This window comes from Caretta caretta, chromosome 12 (genome assembly GCF_965140235.1).
Source record: "Caretta caretta isolate rCarCar2 chromosome 12, rCarCar1.hap1, whole genome shotgun sequence".
Classification (NCBI taxonomy): Eukaryota; Metazoa; Chordata; order Testudines; family Cheloniidae; genus Caretta; species Caretta caretta.
The window spans coordinates 36,035,790-36,049,625 of record NC_134217.1 but is presented as its reverse complement, the minus strand read 5'-3'; the positions used below and the strand labels follow the sequence as shown (position 1 = coordinate 36,049,625).

The 13,836-nt window shown below is 40.2% G+C and overlaps 1 protein-coding gene across 1 annotated transcript in view; it reads right to left on the bottom strand.

The window, feature by feature from the left end:
• Nucleotides 1-6,880, bottom strand: part of LOC125645380 (hepatocyte nuclear factor 4-beta-like) — a 42,302-nt gene extending 35,422 nt beyond the window's left edge. Inside the window, exon 1 of the mRNA XM_075118449.1 lies at nucleotides 6,787-6,880. Coding sequence (XP_074974550.1) covers nucleotides 6,787-6,880 — 94 coding nt within the window. The remainder of the gene's footprint in view (nucleotides 1-6,786) is intronic.
• Between the last annotated feature and the right edge of the window lie 6,956 nt (nucleotides 6,881-13,836).

The following is a 13,836-nucleotide window of genomic DNA, read 5'->3' as shown; positions in this document are numbered from 1 at the left end:
CAAGTTTACACTGATCTTGCCAGTCTTACATTTGTGACGGTTAAGCATAGAATGAACTTTATTGGAACAATCTCTCCAGTGTATTGTATTGTGTCAATAGTGGTTGCAGCTTCTTGACCCACCTATTTCTTTCCTGAACAAGCATATGGTTATCCTGGCCACAGTAAACAAAGTCTCATTGGTTATTTCATTCTGAGTTCCAGTAAAAAAAAAATTGCACCACAAAAATTATAAATAAGGAAGTCAGTTCTCTCAGTTACATCCATGCAACCCACGTTGACTTCAGTGGAGTTGGGCCAAGGCAATTCAGGACAGAATTTGGATCCAGTGGGCTTTTCATTTTTCAATAGAGCCCAGTTCTTATGGGCAAATATCCCAGGAAAAGGCCAGACTGTGAAACCCATGCACAAAGAGTAATTGCATTGAAGTCACTGAGTGAGTAACTGCTCACAACATCAGTGAGGGTTTCTCTATCTGGAGCTAAGTCAATGGGAGCTTTGCTTGAGCAAAGGCTGCAGGCTTCAGCTCCAGACTTTTGGGGTCCAATTCTGCTAGCCTTTCTCACGCCAAGTAATAGCTCACCTCAGCAGCAGTCCCACTGATTTTCAGTGAGGAAAGCATTACTCAGTGAGTAAATTGGGCATAATCTGGCCCTTTATTAATGCACTGGTAGCTCACTGTATCCAAGTACACCCACAATGTTGATGTTATTAACCACAATGTTGATGTCATTAGAGCCAGTTGAAAAAATTTGAATGAAACATTTTCTCATCCGATGAGGTTTCATCAAAATTTTCTATGAGAAAAGATCAGTTGGGAAAATGTTCCACTGGGAATATGAAAATTAAACATTTCATTTTGTTTCAAACTGGCATTAATCTCTGCAGTTGCCTAGTGGGAGTTGTAGTTCTGGGTTCCCCGTCCTCCTCTATGGACCCAGTTCTGGCCAGACTGCACCTCCCATGATGCATTACTGTCTCTCCCTGTGGCTGAGACACCATGGTGCATCAAAGGAGTCTCATGCTCTCTTTGAAGTTAAGGACCAAATTCTGCCCTAATTTACACCTATGAAAATACCACTGACTTCAATGGAATTGTATAGCTGTAAAATTAGGCGAGGATTCATTAACCCAAAGCAGCATAAATCAGTCCAAAGTTCAGGCCACCATGTGCAATGACGTGTCCTTTTCCGAAGATGATAGTGATATGGTTGGCAGTAGTTAGCCCCTCAGCCAGTGTGCGTACAAATGTCAAATCACTATTTATACCCCATCACAAACTACTGACTGACTCCGAATAAGGAAGAGCAAATGAACAACAAAAATCCTGTTTTAATGAAAATGTCACTAGATACATGCTCGAGTTGCAAACGTTGGATCTGGATTTTCAACCTACATAAAGTTTGGGGGTGGACTGAGTTCTACTAAAGGAGGCAGAGATACATAGTCACTAGAGGACATATACTTAGTCCAACACAAACACACAGCATTGTGTAAGAGTTACAGTTGCTCATCTCCATAATATAACAGAACTGTCTTTAAACAGAACCTTTCCTAAAACTTTTCCTGTGAGACATCTGTTGGTCTTTAGCTAGAAGGATGCACCTGATGGCGTTCTTTCAAATAGGGACCAGTCATTAGATATAGTCTGAAAAGCTGATCCTAGTCCTGGATGATTTCTGGACAGAATAGAATGGTCATTGCAGTGAAAATATCAGTCTACTCCCTGGGAGTATCACTGAAGCGTATTTGCTGCCAAAATTCTCTGGCAGAAAAATTACTCTCGAAATCCAAGACTTGCCTGAGTTTCAGAAGTGATGTATCATCAACATAAACTCTGGGAATTTATAGCCTAGCCTAATAGCTAAAAATTATATGAAAACCTCTGTCAAACTCAGGAAAGTTCAGATCTAGATGGGAGACCAGAAATGATCTCTGGTATATACTGTGTATAAATCAATAGCAAAGCATGGCTGAAATGAAGACATTAAATTATGCAATTACAGCAAATGAGAGTAAGGGTGGTCTTGTGGTTGAGACTGAAGATCAAAGTCTGCCTTAAATGGCTCACCATGCTGACATGATTAGGCATGTCTGTTTCTGCAGCCAACAGTACACAACAGAGTGATGCAGCTACCATCATGTCTAAACACCTTTGACTTCCCTAAGCTTATGGAACAGGTACCCATTCTGCAGCTGGGTGAGCAGGAGGTAACCTTTCAGTGAGAGACTGAGCAAGACATGAATCCATGACTGCTGTGATTACGTCGAGTGCCTTCACCACTCAGCTACCGCTCCTTGTAAAATTTATGCTACCTGGGTTTAATTCCCTGCTTAGCTATTATTCTGCCACTTGACCGTGGACAGTCACTTTTTCCCCTCCAACTGTTTTGTTTTCTTTATTTAGACGGGGGCCCTGATCTTGGTGGAGACCACTAGATACTACTGCAGTACAAACAATAAATAAGAAGATAAAATGGGCCTTCATCAACACACAAGATTTGAATGCCCCAAAATTTGGATTAGGGTTCAGAATTCACTTCAGATCTGAATTTTGCTTTTAAGATCTACTTCCAGTAATGATAAGGTCTTTAGTGGATATCTGAAGAGGGATGATAGAGCCTTCCATCCATGCCCCAGACAAGACTTAGATTACTGCAATGACATAATAGGTCACATTTTTAAAAACTTTTCATGTACCTAAAATGATATGGCGTGCATATAATGTTTAGTTACCAATTTTGTACGCACTAAAACTGGATTTAAATGCGCCAGATTTTCAGTTTTTGTTTGTAAATCTAAATTTGGAGGACACACAAAAATGTGAGTGGTATGGCCAGCTCCAAAATGGCAGCATGCAAATTCAGAGGCCGGACTGGAGCCCACTTTGAAACATTGCTCTGATGCAATTCAACTACATTATAAATCAGTTTTTTGCAACCCCCAACAATCTGAGGTATTCTAAAGATCAAAATCAAAACCAACCTAGATTAACTGTTCCTAAACCCACACAGTAACTGACCTATCAGAGAGCTATCAGCATGGACAAAGCTCCTTACAAGCAGCTTGATACCTCGTGGAATATTCATACATTCACACCCTCTAACTGGCAGAACATTTCTTATTGCTTTATAATTATCTTCATTAGCTGGACTTGTCCTTAACTATGAGTGTACAAGGGTCAGATTGCAGCTTGGCTGAGAGTGAGATTTTAAAAGGGTCACACTGAACTCTTCAGACTCAGTTTGGCTGTTGAATGCTATGGTAGGTAAAGGAATCACCAAAGACAGGAGCTTTATTTATACTGCAATTGGCCAAGTGATTAATGTAAATTTACAGAGAAAATGATAACTGTGATGAAATATGCAATGAGCACCACATAACGGACTAAGTAACAAGAAGGATGCAATTGTAGCTAAGATAAAATAAAACAGGATTGTATCAAGCAGGAATATTTCTCCAGTTAATAACACTCTATAAAGGAGAGAAAAGACTAATATTGATTTTCCCTCTTTTTTGTGTGTGTGCCACTCTTTCTATCTGAAATAGACAACATTTTAATGCCATGTTCCACTCCCACAGTGGATCCCTTTATTCATTTCTGAATTAACCTTTGCTACATTAACCACATTTGCCAATTGTATATAAAGTACTAAGAAGCTTGAAGATTCAGAATTAATTCATAGGCTTCCCTCATGTAAAAAGAAATTTATAATAGCTAAAAAAAGTAAGGTTAACTTAAGAGTTGGTTGAAATTGTTCGATCAATGGCAAATTTTGATGACAAATGGTGTTTCAAAGAAAGCAAAAATGTTTTACAAAACAGCACTAGTTTCCTTGAAATTTCCCATTTTTTGACAAAAGTTTTAATTTTCATTGGGAAAAATACTTTCTCTTTCTTTTTTACTTCTCCTCCCAGTTTTCAAAGGAGAATAGTAGAAAAGCAAGAGAAAATAGTATTTTTTTCCCTCAAGAGAATAAAAAATAAAATTCTTGGAAAAAATTCCAAGTATTTCATTTTGAAATTGTTCATTAAAAATCATGTAAATCTTTGAAATAAATGAAAAATGTTTATTTCTTTTGAAATTTTTATGACATATACTCACCTTTTGGCTAACTAGGTCCACTTAATTTATTGCCCACTTATTATTAGTTTGTGGGTGGAGCTTATCTTTGACAAGCTGTATAAAGAAAATACTGATTTTATGGGAAAGCCAAATTTCAAGAGGTGCTTCTGATATTGCCACAGTATTTGACAAGTGTCCAATTCCACTAGCTTAACCCAGAAGAACTGACAATTTCATGGAGCTCCTTTAAACATAACCTTTTATCCATAGCTACTGTAATTATACAAACACAAAACTATGATGATTTTAAATGTTAAGGACACATTTAGACTAACACCCTTTACCACTACCATACTGGAACAGACCAATCTTCCTGCTAGTCTGGTATCCTCTCTCTTAGAATCATGAGTGTTATATGTTTCAAAGGAAAGCGTACTCCACCCAGATATAGTGCATTAATATACTCCACAAAGGAAATAAGTTCCTGTTCTCAGCTCATGATCATTTTATGCCTTGAAATATGAGGACTGAGAGCCCTTATCTTTTTTTTTATCCTAGCTAAGTATAATTACACATTCTATTTTTAAATATACCTTTATATTTTACTTATATTTTAAAATAAACCCGTAATCACTACTGGCTCCTATAATATCTTGCAGCAGTGAGTTCCACCAGTTAATTATAAATCACAGAAAGACCTGGAATTTCCTGTTCTCCATATTAAATTTGCTGCCATATAATTTCATTAAGTGATTAATACATTTTAGAAAGAACATTATGGGCCTGATTCTGCTCTGATTTACCCCAGGGTAAATCAGGAGTAACTCCACTGAAGTCACTGGATTTATACCAGTGTAAGGATGATCAGAATCTTGTAAACTCAGAATAAGGCCCTAAAGTCATCAGAATATATATATTGAAGACCTGATCCTGCTCCCACTGAAGTCTAGGGCCAAATTTCGATTGGTTTCAGTGGGAACAAACTAGGGTCCTGCAAAAATGTATATAGATTTAATTTGAACTATTTCACTGTTTTTTATAAACACTATCTAAAGTGAGAATATTTTTCTATTTTAATACTTTATAAAAATATTGCTAAAGGAGTCAGATTGGGAAGTCATGCATCCTGGAAACTTGGTTTGGAATATATTTTCATGCATAGAGATTTCCCCTCTCTTTTTAAAACTATTCTCACAAACAGTAGAAGAGGCTACTTACCAAAGACAAACAAGCTAATTTCAAAACAGCTAGTTCCCGAGAGAGCCAGTTAGTTATTAACAATAAGGCAAATAGTCCAATACCAACTTAGATAGCCTTCGCCTTTAGAAAAAACGGAGCCTGTAATTTTCACCTAATGAAACACCACAAAAATACAGGGTTTTATGTCACAGTTACATTGGATTTGGGGACAATTTGTGCAATGGATAAAAAAATGTATCTTGTTGTTCAAGAAGCGAGTGACAGGGCACATCATCTTTACTGAAGACATAGTAGCAAATGGAAACCCTTCCGTGAAAATAACATGAAATCTAAAATACTCAATTTTGAGCTGCCAAACTTTTCAAAAGTCTTTTTCCAAGGGATGAACTTTTCTTGAAATCAGTTTACAATTCTCATTTTCTTTGAGCCTTTTCATTTTCCTTTGAGCATAAGGTCTGAAATCCTTTGTGTCCCACATAAGCATGCAGAATAACTTTGAGTTGCTGGCAAAACACATTTTGAAAGCTGTTGTTCCTGATTTCCTTTTGATGAAACCACTAATGAGCAAGTATAAGTGATGCAGTAAGAAATTAATCTTAACTAGAATAAACCTCTTGACATTTCACTTACTTAGACTATCCAGGCAGGCTGGACTGTTCCCAATTTTATTTATGATGTTGGACTTACATTGCGTAATTTACAACGTCCTTCACCTCACATTTCAGGCGGTGGACGACTAGTGTTTCTAGAAGAGTGTTTACTATTTAAAATGACATCAAACAAACTTCTGAATGCTCCGGTCCCAAATGCCGCTGTGCAACTTTCCTGGAGTTCTCTGGACAAGGCAGATATTTGTTAGGGTCAAGCACACATTATAGCCATATTCCTTGTGTGTTGAAAAGACTTGGGTCAAGCTTAGTAAATGAGCTGTAATTCCCAGGTAGGTGATCAGAACTTTTGGATATTTACTTTACTAGCTAAATATCTTTGATAAAGTGACCTCAGCTCACAGTGTATTTTGTGAGTAACAACATAGATGGCAGTTATAAGGATTAAATTGCTCAAACCATGTATATATACACACTTGTCTTTTTTCCCCTACAAGTATCACCATACATTTGTGTCTATGTCATTTTAGGAGAACAATTTTTCTTTGTGTGCGAAGTAATTTCGCTGCTTCTTAGAAATAAAACAGAACGCATATACAGAGAACCACCGATATTGAAACTGTTCGTAACAGATTGCAAGCTCTTCTGGGCAGGGTCTTTATTTGCAACATAGCCAGCACACTAGGGGGCTGAATAAATAACTAACAACAACCCCATGCATTTCAGTCTTTAAGAGACCGATTGTACTCTGGCCTGAACACAACCATAACCACAACAAAGGTGGACAGTTCCTTGCTGTAAATATTAGACCATCCACCCTTTGCCCCACACCTCCTATCTAGCTTTTCTAGGAGTCCAACTTTTCCACAAAGGTAACCGGGGTTATTTAAAAGGAATTGAGCAGAAATCTCACCAGTGTTAGCTGGCAGCACCCGCAGGTTTTCAAACTCGAGCATGGTGTAAGAGGAGTCCAGGGATTCGACATAATCTGGCATATCCATATCCATTATGGTTTGACAAAGCTTCATTATTACTTGTCAACAGCAATGGAACAGGCCAAAACAGCCCTGCTGTCAATCATGGCCAAGGTTTCCTTTGCAAAGAGAGACAACCCCAAGACCTTGGAGTGACAAATCATTACCCAGCTCCCCCACAGTCCCCTCCCAGTGCCAAGAGAAGGCTGGAGGGGAAGAGGTCCAGTCTTTACCTCTCTCTCTCTCTCTCTCTCTCTCTCTCTACCTGTGTGTCTGTGTCCTGTATCATGATTATATGACGCAGATAAGGCCTGGGCTAAATCAGCTTGGATTGCATCCTCTGTTCAACACTGTGTGGTTTATGGTAATCCCTGTGTAAACATTTTGAAAAGTGTAGCAGTGAGGCATTCGCACGGTGAACTGTTCTTTCAGGGCAAAGCTCTGGGTCGTGTCACTTAGCACTCGGGTCACTTCAATGATACTTTTCTCTGCCATTTGCCATCTGCCCTTGTAAAAATGCCAGGTGGAGTCACTTGAGCCAGTGGCGGGGGGAAAGGAATCAGTATTACAGAGGACCAGAACCCATAAGGCTTCGCATGTGTGTAGTACTTACTGCCTAATCCAAAACTCAGTGAAGCCAATGAAAAGACTTCCATTGGCTTCAATGAGCTTTCAAACCTCTAGACTCTGGAGTCTAGAGACAGATGAGTACTGCAAAATAAATAAAAAACAAACGGGACTCTCAGACTTTCATTCTAACACCCCCCAACACCCCCCAACACCCCCCTCCATACACACACACCCTGCAAAGTCACATCTGTGATATTCACAACCTGTTTTATCTGTTTGCCACAAACATTCCAGTTAAGGTGTTTATATAGCCCCCATTACCATGGTATCTGAGCAGTGCCATAGAGTATTTCATGTATTTATACTTATATCACCCCTGTGAGGTAGGAAGGAACCTTTTATAGATGCTACATTTGACAGGTGGGGAACTGAGACAGAGAGACAAAGGCCCAGATCCTCAAAAGGTAGTTAGTTGCCCAACTTCCATTGATTTCAATGCAAGTTAGACATCTAAATACCTTTGAGGATTTGGACCTATGTGACTTGCCCAAGGTCACACAGGAAATCCACAGCAGCAGCGACTTGAGAGTGGGTCTCCCAAGTACCAGGCTAGTGCCCTAACCATTGAACAATCCTTCCTTCCCATTCATGAATATTCATGGAGGTGATTTATTCTTGTTTGGAAGGATGTTTGCAGAAAATGAAGTCTTGCAAATACTCATGCATATATGTTTGCATGGAGAGTCGTGACAGAAGTAATCACACAGCAATCTTGAACTCACCTTAATTTTCCCCTTCCTTTTTAATAAAAAATTTCATTTATCCAATAAGGTATTGCAAACAACGCTATGTGACATTTAGCTGACCAATCACACACCAAGAATGACAAAGCGCAAGCCATGAAAAGGTGTCGTGGATGCAAATAGTTTGCAAACAAACCTCAGATTTAGAGAGCTGTTCATATAAAACATTTGAACAATGAGCAAATTCATAATAATCTACGTCTGTTCATGGATAGTTTGCAAACAGAAGAAAGGAGTAAGTTCATTGAATACATTAGGTGTTTTGTTTATTTCTAATTGCAACTTGCATCCAGACAGCTTACCTGCGCTCCCACAAATTATAGCCCTAAACCTGCCATCAGCAATAGAAATGTTGCCAATGTAAAAAGAGCAGGATCAGGGGATGTGGGGTACAATTGCATATGTGGAACTTGACCCACCATTGAAGTGCTGACAGCTCTGAGGTAACCATGGCAACTATTTAACGGTCGATAGCTCAAGTTTAGAATGGGAGTGAAGACAAGCCCTGCTCCCAGTTGAAACTACAGAGGACTTGTAAGTTAGGCAGATGTAATTAACCAATCCAGAATTTGGGCAGGACACTGGAGTTGATATCACTAGTCATGTGCCAGGGGATAATTAAGTCCACAAATGCATCGATAAATGAAACCCATGATAGAAAAATATACAACGTCGACAGTAGTCAAGACCTTAGTTTTAATTCTCATCCAATACTTCTGTCATCATATTGCCCCTAACAACATGGAGGCATTGGTTCAGTGCTGACCCAACGGGAGACTGTTAGATCTTTTGAATCACCAACATCTCCTACCTACAGCATCTCTGTTCTTCTCCCTTCTATTGTCCAGGCTCAATCTTTCAGTGTTCAGGAGACCATGGTCTAAGTTGTTGTTGATAAAGGCCCTTAAGGCAGAAGGTACCAGTCAAAGTGAAGTGTTGAAACTAATAAAATAGTTGGAAGTGACATGACAGTGTTCTGCACAGTCTTCTGATATTTGTTGTTTGGTTATGGACAGTTCAAAATCATGCCAAAATAAACATTTCTTTCTCAATAACAGTCTGTGTTTTGAAGTCTCAGGCAATATTCCAGTTTCTCCTGTCAAGTTCCAAGTGCTCCATATTTTCTTTTATTTTTATTTCAGAGTTTTGCATAGAATCTCAAGATTTTTTGTTATTAAGATTGAGGAGTTGGGAGCAAGAAGACTGGAAATGAAACTCACATGTGCAGTGGTGTCTGTCAGGAATGCAGTATACTTTTACGTGTTTGGAATGTGGGTGCTATCACCGTCAAGGTGCCTTGACATCTTCCCTCATTTTACAACTCCATCCTCAAGGACATTGCTTGTGTTTCAGAGACTCCTTCCTACACAGGCATTCTATGGGATCCAGTTTGACATCCTGTTGAATTTGGAGGAGAGAAGGGTCTTGAGGAACAGGCAGAGGCTTTTCCAAAAGGAAGACTCTTGGCCAAGATTAGAGGGTTGCCAAATAGCCTGAACTCTGAATGAACCCATTATCAGTGGAGTGCAATGTAATCTAGCAAACCCTGTAACACAACTAACAAGAAAGGTGCCAAAATCAAGTTTTGAAAAATCTTAGATTCACTCTCTTTGACCTCATTTACTCAAGTCAAATTTACCTTTCAGGCAGCAAGGATTTTCCCCATGTATCAGGGAGATATTCTAGACTTTGCAAAGTGTTAACTGTAGATGGGATTTTCCTAGATTTCTAACTCTCTCTCTCTTTTTTTTAAAGACTACGTTGTAACTAATCCCATACAAATGACTCTCCGCTTAGATAAGATTTATTTTTTTATCCTTGGACTGTGCCCCAAGCCACAAAGTAATGCCAACATCAGCTAAATTAGCATCTGATTAGTCATTCTTGCATCTTACTCAAAACCAGCCTTGACTAGTTCTAGTCATCTGGCACATCTTTGTAAGATGCACATTGGGCCCAATCCTGCAAGGTTCTGAGCACCCCTTTCATGGAGAGCCAAGTGTACACAGCATCTCTCTGGGACTCCTCAGCACCTTGCAGGATGAGGCTGTATTAGAAGGTCAAAAACAGAAGATTAGCCTGGCTCCGAAGAGCATTCAAGGAAGGAAATAGATCTTACTAATCTCATTTTATTTGCTTCATAAAAGCAATACTCACAGATACGGGAGGGGACTATGGGGCTGTTATGTGGATGACGCCTTTTTTTATATGATTTTATAGAAAATATTTGTAGTAGACAAGCAGGTTCTCAGAACAGAAACAAGCTTCGCTCGCCTCCTCCACCTCCCAGGGTATCACTGTTTTGTTTATTATATATGAGTTCAGTCTTTAAAACAAGACTGGCTCAAATCAGTAACCACGGCAGAAAACTCCTAGTGTGCTCTGGCTGTTTGGTAGCCCACAGGAGACAAATGAGGGACGTCAGCCTGATTCCCAGTGCCTGGGGTTCCACCCCACTGAAAAGCACCATGAGTGTCACCACCCTTGTTGATAATTACGACGGAGATAGAATGAGCATGGAGAGTGGACCCTGGCAGCCCTAAATGCTGAGGCTCACTCGCAAGGGGAAACGGGAAGTAATGGGTGTGCTCTCACATCTCCTATTCTGTGAAATAAAAAGAGATTCAGGGTCACTTTATCACTTTTCACTGTCACTCTTGACCTGAACAGCCAATGGCTCAGGCCCAACCTGTCAACACCTTTTCCATGCTAGTGAGCAGCTATTCACTGGAAACGTCCCACTGATTTGTCTGTGTTTTCCCACCTCCTCTCTACTATGCTGTTACTACCCCTTGTTGAGTCACAGTTGCAATTAGATGTTTAAGTTCTTCAGCGTGGGCAACGAGTCTTCTTATTGGCTCTGGAAGGGGCTTACCTCACTTTCAGGCACCATAATACATAATAAATACTGCCATAGTAGTAAAGCAAAAGTCTGTCCTAGTAGAGACCAGGAGGACCTGTAACTGCTTTCCGAGTTACAGTCTCAAGAATCCCACCTGAAGAAGTAGACTAGAAAGATTGGACAGAAATCTGAAGGAGGTTTATAAAGGCATTAATGGGCAGAACAGCCATTTAACTGCCATTTACTTTGAACAGGAGTTAGATGGCAATTAGACACCTTTGCCCTTGAATGAGAGCAAAGGATAGGCTGTTTGGCTAAGTCCTGAAGGTATTCACTTCCTACTATGGCCAGCATCTCACACTGCTTTCTATACCCCAAGTACCTGCCCTGGTGGCCATCAATTGAAAACACAGGTAGTAAAAGCCAGCCACATGACAAGCATGGCCATATGAACTCCAGGGAGAGGCAAAATCTCAAGGCATTTATGCTGAGGGACACTGGTGAGGAAGGAATCTAAGTGGAAAGGGCTGGGTAATATGTGGATCTCTTCCCTTCCATTATCTCAAAGAGTTTACTTTGTGTACAGAGGACGTAAAGGAACAGTAACTCTAGGGTGAGCCCAGTGATTTGAACTCTGGCCTGTAAGGCTTACAGTGTTATAATAAACCATCTGGGAAAGTGTTGCTAGCCTCTCTCTTCCATTAAAAGAAACAGGACCCCGGGCCTACTGATGGTTCTGAAGTACACTGACCAAAGATGAGTAAAGCACAGTTGGCATCTCCCTCAGCCCCTATATACATTGTGATCTTCTCTAAAGAAGGGCCCTTTTGTACCAGCTGTTTTAAAATCCCTAAACAGAATGGGCTCAAGTGTCCATAGGATGAAATTTACCCCTCTGCAGGGGACTAAGCCAAGGCCCCACCACTTAAATTCTATCTAAACCCTAATTTTAAAGACTTATGTGAGCCTTAAGTGGTACCTAGACCATTATTGGCCCTCTGCGCACCCTTTTCACCCTTAAAAAAAGCTAAGAAACAAAAATAACCCAGCAGAGCAGGCCTCACTGTGAGGGCAAGTGGCCTACTCCATGATGACAATGTATCTCCTGCCTTGGCTGTCACACTGTACCCACACAACCTGTGACTGAGTGCACCATGGTGCAGTATCTCAGGAGCTCCGATTCCTGCCTCTCTTGTTGGGGTGGAAGGCCAGTACAAGATCTCCTCCAGGTACCTGGAGTTGGCTGCCTTGGTGACGTTATCCCCATGCTTCTTCTTGAGCTCTGGATTTGAAACAGACTGTGAAGGAATGAAATGTTTTCACTGTACTGCAACAAAACTGTTTCTAGTGCCAAGAGCCGCCAACATAGAGCGGCAGGCGGCTCTTGGGTTTCTTTAAGCTCCAGCCAAAGTCAAGTGTCAGAGAAAGGGAGCCAAATGTTTCAAGTGGACTGATGCATGAAATCAGGCTGCATCAAGTGGATATTATCATTCCCTGCTGGTGTGTAAATACCATAAACCTTTACTTGACACCTATTATGAAGATGAATTGTGAATAGAAACTGGGATGGGAGGCAGCATTTCCAAAGGGGAAAACATCCTTAATCTAACTTTCATTTATTTTTGTTTCCTTTTAATTGTTCCCTGAAATGGCAGAGTCCACCCATTCAAGTTCTTCCTTTCACATGTTTAGGGTGGAGTGAAAGATTTTCCCAAAGGATTTCTGATTTATCTTGCCAGGGAAAATCCAGTGGGGTGGGGTGTAGATCCCTTGTCTCATTAGCTGTGGGAAGGGAACACCCAAGCATGGTTTTTGTGTAATCAGTTCAATGGAGCCATTATATACATAAGGGGAAAAGTAATTAATTATAGACGTCAATCGTTCCATCTCATGCATCACGTGGGTATGTCCCTCAGCAGATTTATGCAAGTGGTCAGACTGGATTGTTGCAATAGTCCTTCTGGCCATAGATTTATAGGTCAAAAGGGATCATCTAATCTAACCTCCTGCATAACTTTGACCATAGAATTTCACCCAATATTTCCTGCACCACATCTTGTGGCTGGGCTACAGTATATTTTTTCGAAAGGCATGCAATCTTGATTTGAGTGATGGAGACCCCACCCCACTCCATTCCTGGGTAAGCTGCGAACTGGATGATTGTCAAGCCTGACCGTCTGCATATCACAGAGAATTTCAACAAGCGATTCCTGCATCAGGTCCATCTCTTCTGGCTGAGCGGCAGCATATCTTTTAGAAAGACATCTGGTCTTGATTTAAAGACTTCAAATGATGACGAATACACAAGGTCCCTTAAGCAAATTGTTCCAGTACTTAATTATCCTCATTGTTAAACATTTGAATCTTATCTATAGTTTGAATTTTTCTAGCTTCAGCTTACAGCCATTGGACCTGATTATGCCCTTATGTGCTAGTGTAAAGAACCTCTATTATCAGAAATCTTCTCCCCATCTAGGTACCTAGAGACTGTGATCAAGTCACATCTTAACCTTCTCTTGAATGCACTAAATAGATTGAGCTTCCTTAGCCTTTCATGGTAAGGCAGGTTTTGCAGACCTCAAATCATTCTTGTAGCTCTTTTCTGATCCTTTTTAAAGTGTGGCCACCAGAAATGCAGAATGTCATATACAGCACCCCCTGTGCTCAATAGTACCCTGTTTATACATCCTAGGATTGCATTTGCTCTCTTAAGCAAACTACAGAACAGAAACTTTCTTATAGCGCCATCTTCCTTCCAACAAATACTGCTTTCT